The 18420-nt window shown below is 39.4% G+C and overlaps 1 protein-coding gene across 1 annotated transcript; it reads left to right on the forward strand.

Annotated features, from left to right (window-relative positions):
• The first annotated feature begins 4436 nt into the window (after nt 1-4436).
• Nucleotides 4437-16333, forward strand: dact1 (dishevelled-binding antagonist of beta-catenin 1). Its single transcript, XM_043697775.1, has 4 exons — nt 4437-5144; nt 7087-7219; nt 10523-10678; nt 14183-16333. The coding sequence occupies exons 1-4, from the start codon at nt 4803-4805 to the stop codon at nt 16066-16068; spliced, it is 2517 nt and encodes an 838-aa protein (XP_043553710.1). The 5' UTR covers nt 4437-4802; the 3' UTR covers nt 16069-16333.
• Nucleotides 16334-18420: the final 2087 nt, after the last annotated feature.

Consider the following 18420-nt stretch of genomic DNA (forward strand, 5'->3'; position numbering starts at 1 on the left):
CAAAGTCGCGTGCTTTTGACTAAAAATGGAATGTTGTCCATCTATAGACAATGAACCCAAATAACATCATCATGTGTTTCAGAAAATACCATAGATATTGAAAGGATTTACTGCAGTGTTGAACTGTAAAAGAAAGAACTCATATCTTTATAATACCTTTCAGGTCATTCTGAAGCACTGTATTGAACTGTATTGGCAGGAAAATGCTTCTAAAGTAGAATCGCTGTCTTAATGTAGGACAATGGAATAGAGATGTCCTTAGCATCAGCCAAGCAAAATGGCAACTTGCAACTTTTGCTGAATTACACAGAAACTATATTATGATACAAAGTAAATACTTTCAATAGAGAGATTGAATGGCTTAAATTCTCACCTTGATTCCACTTTACAAAGAACAGTCACAGAGATGCATCAAACAAATATCAGTCATTCACTACAATTCCTTTTAATTTCTGGAAAATTGAATGGAGTAAAAAAAGAAAGTTACAGTAAAGGAGACCATTCAGTCCCTTGTCATCTTGTTGGTTCTCAAGGAGCAATCCAGTCACACTTTTTCCACAATGCCCTCCATTTTATTTATTTTCTTTAGATGATTATCCAATTCCCTTTTGAAGATGACAAAATCAACCAGTTGCTGTGTAAAAATCTTTATTGCCCACATCCTAATTGCGGGTAACTCCAGTACAAACCCAACTCTAGACTGAAACACAACTGTTCACTGTTAATCTCTATTTTAGCTCATCTGCACTGGAAGCCTCATTCATGTCATTTTTCAATCTGGACTTAATTAATCCATATGCTCCTGCCTCTCTCCCACATTTTACCTTGCACAAATCAAGACTATTGAAATCTTTGCCTCCTGTATCATTAAATACTCCATGTTTGTGACACTTATGGTCCCTGGACTGGCTGGTATACATTATTTCCTAGTCAATTAACCTCTTGACTTTCAAATTCCTCCCTTATTTTCAAATCTCTGCATGGTCTTGCCCTTCCCCATGTCTGTATTTCAACCAGCCCCACAACCCTCTAAAATATTTATTTTCCACTCATAATGACTACTTGTGTACCCCTGATTTTAATTGCTCTAGAGTTAGTGGTCACAACTTAATTTGTCTTGGATCTACGCTCTAGAATACAACATTCCACTTTTTACCCTACTTTTTTTCCTTTTAATATACCCCTTAAAATCTAATTCTTTACCTAACATTTTGGACATTTGCCCTATTATCGCCTTCTGTGAATCAGTGTCATATTTTGTCTTTAAATATTCCAGTGAAATGCATTGTTCTATTTCATCACATTTAAAGGCCCTATACAAATGTAAAATTTAGCCATTGTGGTTTACTCTCTGTTTCCTGACTCTCAGCCAACTTCATATCTATTCTGCCTCTATTCATTTTACTTCATGTGCTTGTAATTTTAAGGATAATCCTATTAGGTGACATTTTATCAATCACCTTTTGAAACCCCATTTACACCATATCAACTATATTACTCTCATCAACCCTACTACCTCATAAAAATACTCAGCAAAATTAGTTAAATTTCCTTTAGACTCCTTTATTTGACTCCAAATGCGTCCTTAACAAATCCATGCTGACTTTCCTTAATTTGTCCATATTTCTCCATGTACTGTCAGTTATTGCTGAATTATTATTTCTAAAGCTTCCCTATGAATTACATTGACTTGCCAGTAGTTGCTGGGCTTATTCCCACATCCTGGATGTTACATTTGCAATTCATCAGTCATCTGGAACTACTTCTGTATCCAAGCAGAATTGCCTCAAAACTCAGACGCAAGGAATGTCTTGTTCCTCTAGTCCCTCTATTCCATGTGTCACAAAGAACCAAGAAGACCAATTAAATACCTTATTTCTATTAGGTTATAAACAAAAAAAATCTATCAACCAGGTTTCTTAATAAACACAATTGTGAGCCTATTATCAAATAAAACCTATTTTATAAAGTTGGAGCAATTGGTTAATGTACAGTGTCAGTCTAAATAATCCTTAAACATACACATAAATACCATAAACATAATGGATTAGTCTTAAAAGCAAAAAGATAAGGTGTAGAATATTTCAGTGTCTTTTGCAGTGATGTTCTGCTATATAGCCCCAGTCACCAATTGTGTTATTTTGTGAAGTCTTGCAGACACAGTTTGCTCAGGAAGCACGATCTTGAGGTGATCTTTGAATCACTGTGTGAGAACAGCAAATAGGTTCCACCCTAAACTGGTGCAGGTGGTTTATTTTTCAGAAATGGGAGAGATTAGCTGGGCAGCTTGTTGTTAGCAGTGTTCCCTCCAACTGAACTGGATAAACAAGAACCTTTCCAAGCTAGTCCCTTTTCAAAAGATGGTACCAGCAGGTACAGCAAAGTAAGAGTTGTCACCAGTCATGTGATTTATTGATGAGATTTGTTACACAAACGTCTAATGCCCTCACTTAACTTTCATAGATAAAGAAAAGGTTCCGGGTATGTCCACAACTTGAAATAAATTCCCTTTTTCTTGAAACTTCAAACTGAACCCTAAACAATACTAAATGTATGGCATCTCCATAATTGGAAAATTATAACCTGTACTCCTACAATTCTATGAATTTCCAGTCTTACTTTCCTCAATGTCCTCAGACACATCTGATCCAATACTGGTACTTATCAATTCAAAGAAGAAGCATCCTTTCTAATATCTTCTCTTTCTTTTAACATTTGCAGTGTCTCAACTATCTCTTACTGCACCACAACCTTGATAGCTTCATCTTCCTTGTTAAAGGCATTTGTGAAGTATAATGTCAGTGTACTTTCTGACCATGCCAAGATTCTTCCTTTGTTCCCTAACCAGCCACATTGCTCTTACACCCTTTTATTAATTGTATACTTTTGGAGATTTTGCATCCTGTTTTCATTAGCTGCTAGCTTTTTCTCAGATTCTATCTTTGCTGTTCTTATTTTATTCAGACAATCTTTGAGCCTTCTAAATCCAGCCTGATTCTCACTTCTATTATAGGCCTGCCATTTGCCATTCACACCCTTTTTCTGCTTCATCCTTTTTCACATCCAATGAGCGGAGGCTTTGATTGTCCCACAGTCCTCACTCTTGGGAATGCCCTTTGACTATTAATTTATCTCTTTAAAGGCAGCAATTGTTCCATTGCAGTTTTGCTGCCAATCTTTGTTTCCAATTTATCTATCTCCTAATTGAAATTGGCTCTCCCTTGACTGTTTTCGCAGTATTATTTCCCGCCTTTTTTCCATAGCTAACCTGAACTCTGTGCCATTGTAACTACATTGTTCCATCATGTCCCCCACTGTTCTTTGATCCGCTTGTGACACCTCATTCTCTAGAAGCAGATCCAACAATATCTCCTTTCTGTTTGAGTCAGAAATATATTGATGCAGAAATTTCTTCTGCCCACACTTTGGGAAGTCTTTCCCTTCACTCTGCCTTTATATTACTATCCCAGTGTATATTAGGATAATTAAAGTCCTAATGATAACTAATGCAGATCCCTACAGTTCAGTGAGTCTTATTTTGAGTAGGATTTTAAGTGAGTATAGATTGGAAAGCTATACATTTTCTCCCCTGAGTTGATGCTTATCTGTCGGTATACTTGGTGTCAACTTTGAAAAGGTTTTAAGTTTGGAAAGGGTTAAAACATCGCAGTTTGACATCGAGCTTTGAACTGTTTTATCTGGAAACCTGCTGTAAACATTTTGCGCGGCTGTTTATTCTTTGCCTTCGCACCGCCGATATGTTTACTTTATAAAAGGAACATGCCCTTTTTATCAAGATGGCAGAAAATGAACTAAAATCAAACTTCGCGCGTTATTTCTCGACGCATCCGAGTTGCTATGGTGCTCCATGCAAGCAAGTAGTTATCCCATCTTTCAGACTAATCCTATATACGAATATTGTCCAAACTAATTTATTGAATAATGCAGGAAAAGAATTACAAAACCAAGAAGTGTTGCTAGCAACATGAGTTTCTGTTTGGTACAAAATCCTGTACTATGTCTTAATTTATTTTGATGTGGCTTCGAAATACACAGTTTTGTTTCAAACAATCCAATTTTCAAAACTGTTAATATCTGCATATGATTTGTATATTTTGTGCAACACTGCAGCTGCCACTAAATTATTCCTCCTCCATCTATAATGTCTATGGGACAGATTAAGGTCCATTGTCATTTTGAAAATTGCACCTTGGAAATATTGATGGATTTTTAAACCATGACATCCCATGCATTTCCCCCCGTCAGTTCCTTTCGCTGCGCTTAAAATGTCGAGGATTTCTTTGTTTGAAGAAACGATATTGTGAATGTGCAAAGTTTTAATTTTAAACGTTGAGAGTCTCTGTTGTGTTCATTGTCCAGAAGAGGCGCTATCCTTGAAGCGAAGGTGGCGTCCCCGATACTGTTTGATGTAGCCGCGCAGCTCGGCTGGAGTTCATCACATTTTGATTAGTCGATTAGATCAGTGCCTGTGGCGGGGCGGCGGGACGCAAGTCGCGGGCTCACGCATCGACGCCCCCGGCTGCCTCTGCATTGGAGTCAAGGCAAGTCGGATAGCGGAGCTGTCAACGGCGGGCGCTGCAGCAGCTTTCTGGGCAAGGGGGGACATTTCACAGTCTTCATCTCATCTGTCACCCCGGCAAAAAAAAATACACACACCCAGTTGGTTCACCAGGACACTTTTGAAAAAAAAACGAAAAAGAATACAGTACTCGAACTCAACAAGCATTGGGGAGGTGAGGGCTGTTCTTTGCAAGAGTTCGTGTAACCCGAGCTCCTACCTAATGCTGAAGCAGACACCCACTCTCCTAACGATGCCCGTTACCGGGGATCGGCATCCGTGCAGGCTGGAAGGAGAGAGCCGGAGCCGGGAGAAGCCAGAGGCTGACAGCGATCGATGCCGAACCCGGGACAGGCTGGAAGCGACCTTGGCGGGGCTGGGAGAGCTGGATTTCCTGAAGAACAGGCAGCAGTACTTGGTTCGGGGTGCAATGGAATTACTGAAACCTGCGCTACACACTCCAGCTCTCAAAGGCGACCAGGGAAAGGGATCTCAGGGAGAACTCCATCTGACCCCTGAGGAAAAGCGATTAGAAGATAACATTCTCATGTTGAGGAAACAATTGGTGAGAAATTAAAGCAAATCAACTTTAAATATTATAAATTGTATCATTGCAATTATCATATTTTTTGTAGTAATGAGATTTGCATGACTTTTTTTGTTTCCAAATGCAATGTCTTAAATTTTAATTGATCATTTTATTGCTACGCTTTGTATCATGGCTTGTGATGTCCGGAGACAGGGACAAAGTAAGGATTATATTTTAACTTCTGTCAAAAAAAAAGCCTGTCCGATTCAGAAATAATTTAAATTCCGTCCGCGCGAGGGATCTCACTTGTTTTCCTATTTACTTTGAACGACCTTCCTGCCACTTGATTTGATATCTGTAAAATGTACAGCGCGTTATTTTTTGCTGATTCAGGAACTGTAGGCTTCAGTCGGTGAATAGTGGGCGAGCTGAATCACATCGCTTTTGTAATGGATTACCAATCGAACGATGCGATACAGTACTGCATCGAAGGTGTAAGATAGGGGGAGCTGGTCGTTAGTGGCAAATTCAGCTGCTGCATTTTAACAACCTCCAGTGAGTTCGATTAGAGGTCTTTGAATGGCAGAGAGGAAGGGAGACGTGACTTTTTTAACCAAAAAAGATGCAGTAAATTAACTTCCTGCTAACGAAATAACAGCAAAAAAAACCTAATCTCTTCTTCGGAGGAGGTCCAGTTGCATGTTTTAAAGCCCTTGCTCTGTTACAATAGCTACAAGAGTGACTGAAATTAACTTTACAAGCGAACCTTAGCTCTCCCGCTGAGCTGGGGGTGGACCCACTGTTTATATGAAGCGATCAGCTGACTGAAATGAATCATTCAGAGCGTTTTTCTGTACAGTGTTTCTGCACCAAGTGTAGAACAATAGATCTGGGCTATAACCTAACAACATGGAGTAATTAATCACAGACTCGGGTCCCCAGATCACTATTCTGGCTGTTGATAGAATCGGGGTGTTACTCGAGAGTTGCTGAGTCTGCAGTTTTAGGGTTCGCAAAGCCACCTTGATGTTTTAAAGCAAAACAAGGGAGCACCCCCGCCCCCCTCCTTCGGCAACGGCTCAGTTTGCTTTCCTGTGAGCTTTTATTCCAGCTCATCTGCAAGCGGCTCGTTAACGCTTTTTAAAAGTGAGTTTAATTCGATCATATTTAATACCGGAGACGTGAGCTCAGAAATGATCCGCTTGCCCATTGCCAAGTCTGAATCCCGGCATCATCAATCACATTGAACTTTCTGTCACGCCAGATTCACAAGGGATCGAGACATTACGGGTGGAGGTCTGAGAATGTGCTTTGGCCGCTTTCTTTTAAAGAAAAAAAATAAAACAAAATAAAAGCTCATATTGCCTCTGGAATATCTACATAATAAAGCTTTGTTTTAAACCCGGAACAGTCACCGTTAGCCATTACCTCCCAAAATCTTGTAGGTAAATTACTCACCGAGATGGCAAACTGCCAATAAAAAAACATGTTCTACAAAGAATTTCAACTGTGTCTTGACTCAAATAATCTTAAAAAGAGTATTTTATTTTACTCAGTAGTTGCTTTATTGGGGAAAAAGAACCGCATTCAATAATTCTCCTATGGGACTCCAACAACGTTATTACATTTTTTCAAAAAAAAACTTTAAGAATCCAATTTTAATCCATTCAGCCTGCGATTTTATATACCCGAATGTATGCAGCAGTGTTATAAGTTCGCTGATGTAACCAAAATGGAAACGGTTCAGCATTTATAGAATTCTGTCATTTTAATAGGAAACACGCTTGTAGTTTCATGGTGTGCCTGCAATGGTGGAAGTCAGACATAGGTTCATCTGACACAGTCAATGAATAGAATCACAGTGTTTCTTAACATTCTCTGGAAATTGTGGCACAGCTGAATTTTTCTAAAGGGAACATGGTCACAGTGTGGAGAGTTCTGCAGTTGATTAAAATGTGTTCCTGTTCAATCTTTTCAGAACTGTTTGAGGAGGAGAGATGCAGGTCTCATAAATCAGCTCCAGGAGCTGGATCGACAGATCAGTGACCTTCAGTTGGATGTAGAAAAGACTCCAAATGACAACTTAGAAACAGATAGTCGACCCAGCTCAGGTCAGTATGTTATTGGCACCCAGATATAGGTTTTACAGGGGGATACATGTCAGTAGGAACTGTGAATTCTTGCTAAACTTCTGGAATATTTAATCTCTTTTTCAATTATCAAATTTGTTTACTAACACATAAGATCTTGTTGATTTAAAATCCAAGATCCAGAATCAGGCAACAGCATACTCTGAATAGAAATGTTTTACTGCTAACCTTTTTCCTCTGTAAGCAGACTTCAAAGGCTTAAAACTCAGAGAGCTAATATCCTGTCTCGTATAAGGATATTAGGGGGGGGGGGCGATGGTGATAATGTTAATGTCACTGTACTTCAGCAGCCCAGGCTAATTGTCTGGGGACATGCATTCAAATCCCAGCTGATGGAGTTTAACTTCCATTAATTCATGTGGAATGTCAAGCTTGTTTCAGGAATGGTGACCAAGAAACTTCAATCTGCTTCACTAATGTTCCTTAGAGATGGAAATTTGAAATCTATACTCAATCCGCCTACGCATGACTCCAAAGCCAAAACAACATGATTGACACTTAACTGCCTTCGGAAAAGGGTCCCCCTTGTCCTCACCTACCACCACATCAATCTCTGCATCCAACACAAAATCCTTTAAACACTTCCACCAACTCCAATTGGACCACACTACCAAGAACATCTTCCCCTCCCCACCCCTTTCCACTTTCTGCAAGGACCCTTCCCCTCGCCAATCTTTGGTTCACGTCACTCTTTCCTCCAATTCCACCCCCCCCCCAAACCCACAGGTATCTTCCTCTGCAACCAGAAAAGATGCAAAACCTGCTGGCACACCTCACCTCCATCCAGGGCCCCAAACTGTTCTTCCAGGTGAGATAGAGGTCCACCTGCCTCTCCTCCAACCTAGTTTACTATATCCGGTGCTTCTGATGTGGTCTTCTCTACATCGGGGAGACCAAACGTTAACTAAGGGAATGTTTCGCCGAATCACTATCCCTTTCCCACTCCCTTTCTGACCTGACCATCCTTGGCCTTGTCCATTGCCACAACAAATCAAATCGCAAATTGGAGGAACAACACTTCATCTTCCACTTGGGCAATCTACAGCCCAGAGGACTCAACATTGACTTCTACAATTTCAAATAACCTCCCTTCCCAACACCCGACTCCCTTCCTGGATCCTCCCACCTCCCCCTTCCCCTTCCCCTGCCCTTCCATTCTATTCATCGACCCTTCCTCCTAGCCACCAACCAGATTCATTCCTCCTATTGATTAGCCACCAACTGGATTCATTCCTCCTATTGACCAACCACATTGTATACCTATCCCACCTCACCACCCTGCCCCCGACCCCCTTTACCTGCAGCTCCCCTTACACCCTCCCCCAATCCTGAAGAAGGGTTACACCTGAAACGTTGACTTCTCCACCTCCTGATGCTGCCAGGCAAGCCAAGCATATGTTCTGCAAATGCTGGCTTTGTCTGTGATGCACACATCTCATGTAAGTATAAAGTGAAAGAAGCAAATGCATCATTGAAAGTCTTACAGTTGATTGTTTTAAAATATAGAAAATTCATTTTTACATGTAACACTTACACGTTATCGGGATGTCCAATAGATATGGAATCACTTTGATAGTCACTATTGTAAGGAGAAACATAACACAAGGTTCCACAAACATCAATGAGAAAAATGACCAGTTATTGTGTTTTAGGTCATTGGATGAGGGTAAATGTTGGTTAGGGCACAAAGGCTCCTTCTTGCTCATTTTCAAACAATAGCATGTGATTTTTTTTTACACCTGCTGAGATGGAACCTTTGTTTAAAATCTGATCTGAAAGACAGAAACGAATGGTGGAGACCTCTCATAGTATTGCATTGAATTGACTGAATTGCCCTTCAGTTTTCACATAATAGAATATTTGTTTTTCAAGTTATTTTGAGTTTCCCAATGGTTTAACCAGTAGAGATCTGTGTCTTACTAACTCATCCAAAATTAGATGTCTTGACGATCCCACTTTTGATCTCTGGTGTATGTTCATTAACTGATTTACACTGCGAGTTGTTAGGAAGGAAAATCTGGTTAACCTTTTCTGGGCCTGTTCACTATCATGCCAACAAGGTGACAAATGTTGATGCCAAATGAGGACACATAAGGCTTGGTTGTCACTCGTCTGTATTCATATAATCTATTGACACTAACCATCATCTCTCAGAATTGAAGAATAGTCATTTGGTTGAGGTACTAATTATTTGCTATTACTGCATGGAACTATATCCCAGCATATTTCAGTGCCTTCAGGAGAGAAGAAGTAAGCTAAGGGAGATTGTGGAAATATTATGATAGATGGAAAAATTACTATGCAGATTAATGTAATGAATTATTATGCAAATTATAGTATGATAGCATATTTTGAATATTTTTAGTTTGCTTGAAAGATTAAAACTCCTTTGACCAAAAAATTTATTCATAGTATGTGGATAGTTTGAAAGCTCCAAGACCTGGGTGCAGTAAAGAAACTATCAATTGATAAACAAGGAAGCATTTAACAAATATAGAGAGGATGTAACCTTTTAGGTTTGCTTTCTTTGCCATATTGAGTAATCTTAAATGTTAAACTAAAGCTCATGCCACATAAGGAGACCATTCCACCGATTAGGACGGTAATGGTTCTTTGCTAGAACAATGTAAAAATAAGCCCATTGCAATACCCTCCTCATATTCTTGTACTTTTCCTCTGCTTCAATGAATATTTAGAATCTTCTAAAAGATGCAATAGCTTTTGCCTGAATGACCCACTATGACAAAGTTTGCCATATAATGGCTTTCCATTAAAGCATTTTTCTAACTTCTTTCCTCAGTCTCTCAATGACCATTTTAAATTAAAAACCCTTGTCTCTAACTCCCTAAACAAATGATGTAGTCTTTGCCAATTTAGCCATTTCTCTTTAAAAGTTCCTTTTAGCCTTCTCTGCTTCACTGGAAATTGTCTTGAGATCTCAAGTCTGAATTACACTTGCAACCCAAAGGAAATCCAAATTCATGTTACCAGAACTGTAGTATGTATAGAAAGATATCTGAAGGCAGAGGCTATTGTCAAGTCAGCTTACCTTCTACTAATATGGGGTAGCCTGAGAAGGCTGTTGGCCGTGCTAATCTATAATTGGTTGAGATTTATTTTTTGAAAATCCTCTATAGATATCAAATTTAATCCAAATAATGGTTTTTCTATACCATTGAGTCAACTGAAAACCCACTGCCTTTAATAAATGTTTGTCAGTGACCTTGCATATTGGAATTTTCAACCTGCTTTCTGTGTTAACAGGTTTTTATGAATTGAGCGATGGAACATCTGGATCACTTTCGAATTCCTCTAATTCTGTTTTCAGTGAATGTCTATCCAGTTGTCACTCCAGCACCTGCTCCTGTGGCCCACCAGATGCAACACTGAACATCACAGATGGGCGACCAAAATCAGCAGGTAAGAGCCACATGAGAGCAATATGATTGAAAATCTGTCAATTATTTTATAATATGGTTAGGTACAACAGAAATAGAGTTAACTGTGTCATTGTTAATATAAAAAGTCTCCTCCTTGTTTCATCATATGCTGATTAGCAGTTCATTGTCAACTACTCAGTTTGCTAAGAGTTAAAAATCACACAACACCAGGTTATAGTACAACAGGTTTATTTGGAAGCACTAGCTTTCGGGGCGCTGCTCCTTCAGGTGGTTTTGCTAAGAGATTGTCACATTGGTTGATTGGCTTTTAGGAAGAACACCAAAACTCTTGGATTAATCCATATTTTAAGATATCATTTTGAATGTGATGAAAAAAAAAGTTAATTTTTGATTCCCATCAATTAATTGCATCTTAAATGCCCAGTTGGAGGGCTGTTGTTGCATTGTGATAGTGTTCCTACCTCGGAGTCAGAAGGCTAGGGCTCAAGTTTTACCTGTGCTGAAGATGCTTTGCAGCATGTCCATGCAGATTGATTAAAATAACTAAATATTCAATTGCTAGCACTTGAAATTAGCAATGGAGATTTACATCCCCTTAAAAATCAGAATTTGAACATAGGGCAGGTGGTTTTGTCTAAGTTGTTCATCTGAGTCTTGTGTCTTTGGATGGATAAATCATGGAAAAACTTTCTACTCAAACTGTTCTAACCATGTGTTTGTTTTGTGGATGTGCAAAGGTAAAACAATCCCTACAATTAATGCTATTTCAGAATAAACAAAGATTTGGAATTAAGCAGCATAGTTGTGTTTACAATGGAAACCTATAACCATTAAAAAGATCTTGAATTGGATTTAACATTCTGATTATGACTCCTGTTAGCGAGACTAAAAGTTAACTGGGGACTGACACACATTTATGGTCCATAGAAGCTGCTAAACCTGGTCATTCGATGTCTGGCCAATTAGTATGGGTGATGTGACGTTATCACAAAATCATGCAGTTGGGTTGGCATTAAAGTTGGAAAGCTCACATGTGATGACCATGCAGGAGTGGGTGCCCTATTTACAGGATGACCAGTCAAGTCTTTGAAGGTGAATTCCTCCTGTTGGCTTTGAACGAAAGCAGTGCACTTTAACAAGGGTGTGTTGCATGACCTCTGCAAATGCAGACCTAACTTGTTTCTTGGGAATGGCTGAAAATCCCATGGAGAGGTTAGCTTGGCTTTCTTCATCCAGATGAAATTTTGCAAAGTTGCCAGTCCCCTGAACAATGAACTGAGGATCTCTTTAAAGCAGCAGTGCTTGACTACCTGGGGACTTGTGGACAGTTTCCTGGTTGAGTCTGGAATGAACTGGTGACCTCAGAATTATGCACTGCTCGAACCTTTAACGTCTGCCATGAGGTTACCACCGTTTTCCCACATGGTGAATGTCAACCTACATGAGGATGCATAGCTCTATGTTTCTTTTGTGGGAGAAATGAAGTCACTGCTGGTAGGTCAATTGTTACAAAGAGCTCTAGACTGGGAAGGAACCATATTAATTTCTTCCTTTTGCCAGCTGTGTATTCAGATGCTGCCTCCTGAGATTGTTGGGGATCCCTTCCTGGCATATCAGCATCATTGTATCAACATCATGGACATCCTCCAATTCAAGTCTCTTGTGTACTACAAGATGAATTAATCAATTTCTTGTCCATGCAAAGTGAGGGACTACTTTCAAGTTGCCACTTTGAGAAGTGGGCTTCTGCTCCTTCAGTGAAGATGTGGTTTTTAAGGCTTAGCCCTCTGACTGCAGTAGGCAGCCCCTGAGAGAGGCTCTGTCCCACACAACTTAACCAGTCCCTTGGCGCTTTGGATTCTCTGGGTGAGAACAGAATTATAGGCTAAATGCCTGTGTATGTGATACCAGCTCAGGCATATCCTCCTATGAGTTGCCAGGTTTAATTGTGCAGGTTTCTCTAACCACATGAGACTTTAATGCACTTAAGAAGACACAACAAAATATGGCAAATTCTAATTTAAATTGCTTTAACAGGCTCTTTAATAGCCTAATTATCTTTCCAGGCACAATGGATCAGTTAGCCAGATTGGCAACATTCATTGCCAACTTTCAGGGGCGGTTTTCCTACTGCATTTGGCAGGAAAGTTCCCTGGAGGTTAATTGTCCCCAGTTGACATTTCCCCATCATGATGAGCTGGATTTAATTCTGACCCCAATCACTGAAAGACCGCACTGATTATCTTTTGATATGCGGTTGTAATAAGGCAATGTCTAACTGGAGTGAGAGGCATCCTGCACCAGTCTAGGTGCAGAAACTATTTACAAAATTCAAACCTATGTTCAAGACTTTAAAATGAATAATCAAAACTAAAGTATCTTACAAAGCTCCAGAACAGTACAGGAAGGTACAAAATGCCTCATTATATGACTCTCTTCATAATTTGTAAATGGTTTCTATTTAAAAAGAAGTTCAAAATAGAATGCTACTAACTTTGACTTCTGTATGTCTTCTGACATGGATAGTGTACCACATCTTGGTAGATTCTTCACTGTAGCCTGTTTGTAAAAATAAATACAAACTGTGTGCACTCCCATAGATGTGAGGAAGCCTTTGAATCTGGTATCAAGACTGATAATATTTTATACACTAAATAATGTGAATATGCAGGATAATTTTCTTTATATATGAAGATACTTTTTGTTTTAAAAATGGCTCTAATCTAATGTAGTGCATCTCACACTGCAGTGTAGCAATAAGCTTCACAGCTCTACAATATTGGTCAATCTCTGGTCTTTGGTTTCTTGATCTGATGATTTATTCAATAACTGAATTGTTTATTATGAAAAAGGAAGCTCAGCAAGGTACTAAAAGTCGCTGGCATCTTGATGCTGTTATCAACACCCTCATGAGAAAAAAATGAATAAAGCAGAGCAAAATATTGAAATAAACTGCAATAGCTGTTTTGTTGTCTGTGGCAAAGGGTTTCCCACCAGTGAAAACAGCAGACAAAGGGTCACCAGATTTGAAATGCGAGCTCCGTTTTTGTCTCTCCACAGATATTGCCAGACTTGCTGAGTTTCTCTAGCACATAACTGTTTTTGTTGTAAGATCTCCAGCATACACTGTTCTTTGTTTTATTTTAGTGAAAGTAATAGTAATGCTGTGTTGTTAACGTATTCCATTTTGGAGCTCTCTTAGTTTTATGAATCTGTAAGTTTTTTTTTCGCTTTTAAAACAATATTTTGCTATACTTGTCAGATTTCTGTTACCTGAATCCAATGCAAGTATTTTTTTAAATCATGGAATCAATCCAGCAAGTTTAAAATGTATGAATTGAAATGGTTGCTTCTTAGCAAGAAATGGAACACCTGCTTCTTGGTTGATTCTTCACTGCCAGCCTGTTGTAAAAATAAATGCAAAATGTGTCAGCTCCCAAAATTCCGAAAAACTGAGGACTCTCAAGTAGATTTGTTGGATTAAACAGATGTAGAATTCTGACTGCTATTTTCGTATTCACAGAGGATTTCATTGGCTGGATGGATCGTGGAGAGGGCCTGCTCGATTGCCAGTATCCGGGTATTGTTCGCCGCTCCTTCTCTGCACCATATTCTAGCTCATTTGATGTTGTTGCTGACATCCATCCCAAGTATCAATGCGATTTGATTTCCAAGAATGGTAGTGATGTGTATCGATATCCAAGTCCTCTACATGCAGTTGCAGTCCAGAGTCCAATGTTTTTTCATCCTACAGCTGCAAGTGTTAAAGAGGAGGAGAAGTCCCAGTATGGTGTAGCTGACCTGTCAGTGGCACCTCAGTTGGAGCCTGTAAACATTGAATCCGCTGTTCCATCCTCTCAGAACAGTTCTTGCCCAGCTGTACACCCTTCCACAATAAAAAGACTTGATAATTACATATTTGGTCTTATTCAGAAGAAAATCCAGCTCGTCAGGCCGAATAAGCCGAGAACAAGCCTGAATACTGATCCACTAAAGGGAATCTTGAAGCAAGGTAGTATCTGTGTTAGACAAATTTCTTGTATCTCACCAGGTAGTAATGAATTGAAAGTGTTCAGAAATCTCTATACAAATCCTCCTGTATCCAAAACTTCAGAAAACAGCGTAACGTCACCCCAGAGGCAACTTCTGAACAATGACAATATACAAGACAACAAAAATATACAACAATGTAAAATTGAATCAACAAATAACCGAATAACATTTCTTCAGGACAGTATTACTGAATTGCAGACTAGTAGCCTTTCAAAGAAGAGGACTAATGTGGCAAATGGACTGTCTAAATGCACTGTCCCTGTAGATTGTCAAGAAGAGAATAATGAATGTGGCTCTTGCACACCAAAAGATAATTCACATCGGTGTGTGACAGTACATGAAGAGACCAATGTTGTACAACCTCCTAAAGTGGTGTCCCCTAAAAAACTCACAAGGCCACCTCCATCATCTCCCTCTGCGGAAGAGAAACCATCACTAGATTTCAGGAGTGAAGGGTCCTCAGTGCAGAGCTTGGAGGATGGTGGGCAGTTAGTGAACGCCCAATTCATTCCAGCACAGCAGCAAATGGTAAAACCCCATAAAGGTACGAAAAATATAAAGATGATCAAAGTTAAGAACACTGCTTTGAAGTCCAGAACAAACTGTGACATGGCTTCCGAAACAAATGTTCAAACCTTAAAACAAAAACCCAAAGCTGTTGTAAAAAAATGCCATTTTTCCAGTGATGTTGTCCATGTAAAGCGAAATGTAAGGAGGGTGACTTCCAAAGCAAAGAATGGATTTTATACGTTATCTGAGAACAGCATCCTCAGTCGACAGTCTGGGGCTAGACCTGCTAAATGTAGTGGACAAGGAAGGGAAGCTGTTCTGGTCAAATCCAGATACAAACAAAGGGTCGATTACCGAAAGTGGAGATCCCCTGTTGACGTTTCTCATGAAGAAGCAATCAGACGATTTAGAAGACGCAACAGGAGAGAAGCACTCTGTCATATGCCTGGTGTGTATACAAAGACCAATTTGCCGAATAATGGCATTTGTGCCCTGAGAGGAAGTGATTCGGAATACTCTGCTGAGTGTGAATCGCTATTCCACTCCACTGTAGCAGATACTAGTGAGGATGATCAGAGCAATTACACAACCAATTGCTTTGGAGACAGTGAATCTAGTTTGAGTGAGGTGGACTTTGCGGGGGAAACTACTAGCTCCAGTGACTCTGATGAGAATGGTGCCGTAGTCTGGCCTCAGTTTACCCAGTCTCGTCCTGTGCAACTATCTACTGCCGAGGTAAAGAAGCCTCCACCAAAAGCTTTTGTCAAAATCAAAGCATCTCACAACCTAAAGAAGAAGATTCTCCGTTTCAGATCTGGATCATTAAAGTTAATGACAACTGTTTAAAAGAATATCTGACATTTGGTGTATTAAAAAACTGAAGGTGATATTGGTTCTTATTTTGATTTGTATATTCTAAGATAGGTATTTTAAAAGAAGTTTTTCCTGTCAGAACTAAGCATGTAATAAGTTTTTAAACTCTCAGTATTCTGTGTGCATGACTAATTGTTCCAATATTCGACCATATTGTACACTGCTAACTGTATATAGTACTTGTATATTAATACAATTTGTTTTATGCAATAATAAATTGTCTACCTTGAATCTTTAAAATGTTTTGAAATTTGACTTCACTTTTTATCTTCACATTATGGTCCTTGTGTGTTGTAGCTTGCAATTAGGGAGAAATGAAAATGCAACATAATATTGTTTATTAAAGCATTTAAAAAGAGCTTATTTATTATGAATAATGCCTATCACATAGATAAATAGTTCTCACATTGGCTAATGCAAGGCTGAGCAGAAAATTCATTATTGGTCTCATTGGCACCAAGGCATCATGGATGTAATTAATGTAACCAGCAAAAAGAAATCACACAGAAACAGGAAATCTCGCCGAGCAAATATGCATGATCCTTCCCCCTAAGTCACCTAATTTGTTCCCACTGTCCTCTTGTGGAATGACAACATTGCAATGATGAAGAAAGAGCTACATTTCTTTCCTATCTGGACAAAGCAACAAATAGAGTCATACAGCATGGAACCCTTCCATTCAAATTGCCTATGCCAACCAGACATCACCATCTGACCTAGTTCTATTTGCCAGCATTTGGCCTATCTCCTTCTAAACCCTCTATTCATATACCTGTTTAGATATCTTTTAAATGTTGTAATTGTATACTCCTCCGTGGAAAATACAGCAAATAAATAAATGGGTATGAGTTTCACTTTTTAAAAATTCAGTTGCTAAGTGGGCTATTAAATATGGAATTAAAATCTAAAATGTTCCCTAGTATGAGTTAATCTAAACCTGAGTACAATGGGGATGTGATTAACTTGAAAGTTCCAGTGTGCTGGAGTCAAGTAAAATCAGCTGAGTTTCCTGCATTTGACCAATATTTGGTTCCTTGTACTGACTGTAAAGCCAGTCATGAGGGGACTACTACTCTGAAGATATGGATAAACTCTGAGTGAGAAAATGAAGGTTTTGGTGCCTAAACTTGAATGAGTGAGAGGGGGAGTTGCTCTGGGAACGGTGTGTGATAAGATAGAACAGAAATGGGACAAAAGAGACATCATAAATGCTGCAATGCCAGCGTGCATTTTCAGGAGGAAAGGAAAAGACTAGAATTATTTTAAATCTATGAATAAAGATCTGTTACTTTGTTATTTACCCAACACCTGACCCAACCTAGCTATGTCTCACTCTACTGACTTGCCTACTTACCCACCTCACTCACATATCCAGCTACCTATCTACTTGATTCACTTTTCCACTTCTCTCTCACCTTCCCAATCTGTCACTCCACCCATTCCTGCATTCACCCACTTACTAATACTGAACTGCACCTTTGAATGCACCATACAGTGGCTGGTGCAATAAAAAGTGGGTGCACTCCTCCTCGTCTCCCAACCCCCATATCCACTTTGCTTTGACAGAGCTTTCTGAGGAGCACTACAATCCACATTTCAGGAAATATTATTCTAGAAAAGACTTGGAAGGTTGTGGAAGAAATGCAGAACACCCAGTGAGTTGGAGAATTTTTAACTGGAGTGGCAAATCCGATGATTGATTGCCTCTCAGAAGATCCAGCTTATTGTCTCATGAAGTTAAGAAATAGATACAGAAATAGGCTAAAGACCGCATTCATAACATTGATCTCAATTCTACTTTCCTACCCAATCTCCATATATTTTGATTTCCTCATGCCCAATATGTTTGATGATCTTTCCTACTCTGGGAGGGAACAAGATTTGGCTCAAATTTCAACAATGTATAGGCAGTGCAATCTTTTTTTATGCTATTTACATTTTTATATCTTGCTTTTTGTATCTTGTCATTTTATCACTGATCGCATTGACCATTTCACATAATGTTTCTCTGATCCTCCTGAGGTGAGATGGAGTGGCACCATGGGAAAATCAGCTGTTGAGGCCGAATGTCATCATGTCACTTCAACTTCAGTTTTCTCTTCCTCTGTGTGCTCCAAGAGTGCTGCTTGAAATGATTTCCTCACTAGTCATGTGGAAATGCTGGCAGTGGGGCTAGTGGAGTAGAACTGAAAGTGTGTTGCTGGAAAAGCGCAGCAGGTCAGGCAGCATCCAGGGAACAGGAGAATCGACGTTTCGGGCATAAGCCCTTCTTCAGGAATGAGGAAAGTTTGTCCAGCAGGCTAAGATAAAAGGTAGGGAGGAGGG

The sequence above is a fragment of the Chiloscyllium plagiosum genome, chromosome 10, assembly GCF_004010195.1.
Source record: "Chiloscyllium plagiosum isolate BGI_BamShark_2017 chromosome 10, ASM401019v2, whole genome shotgun sequence".
NCBI lineage: Eukaryota > Metazoa > Chordata > Chondrichthyes > Orectolobiformes > Hemiscylliidae > Chiloscyllium > Chiloscyllium plagiosum.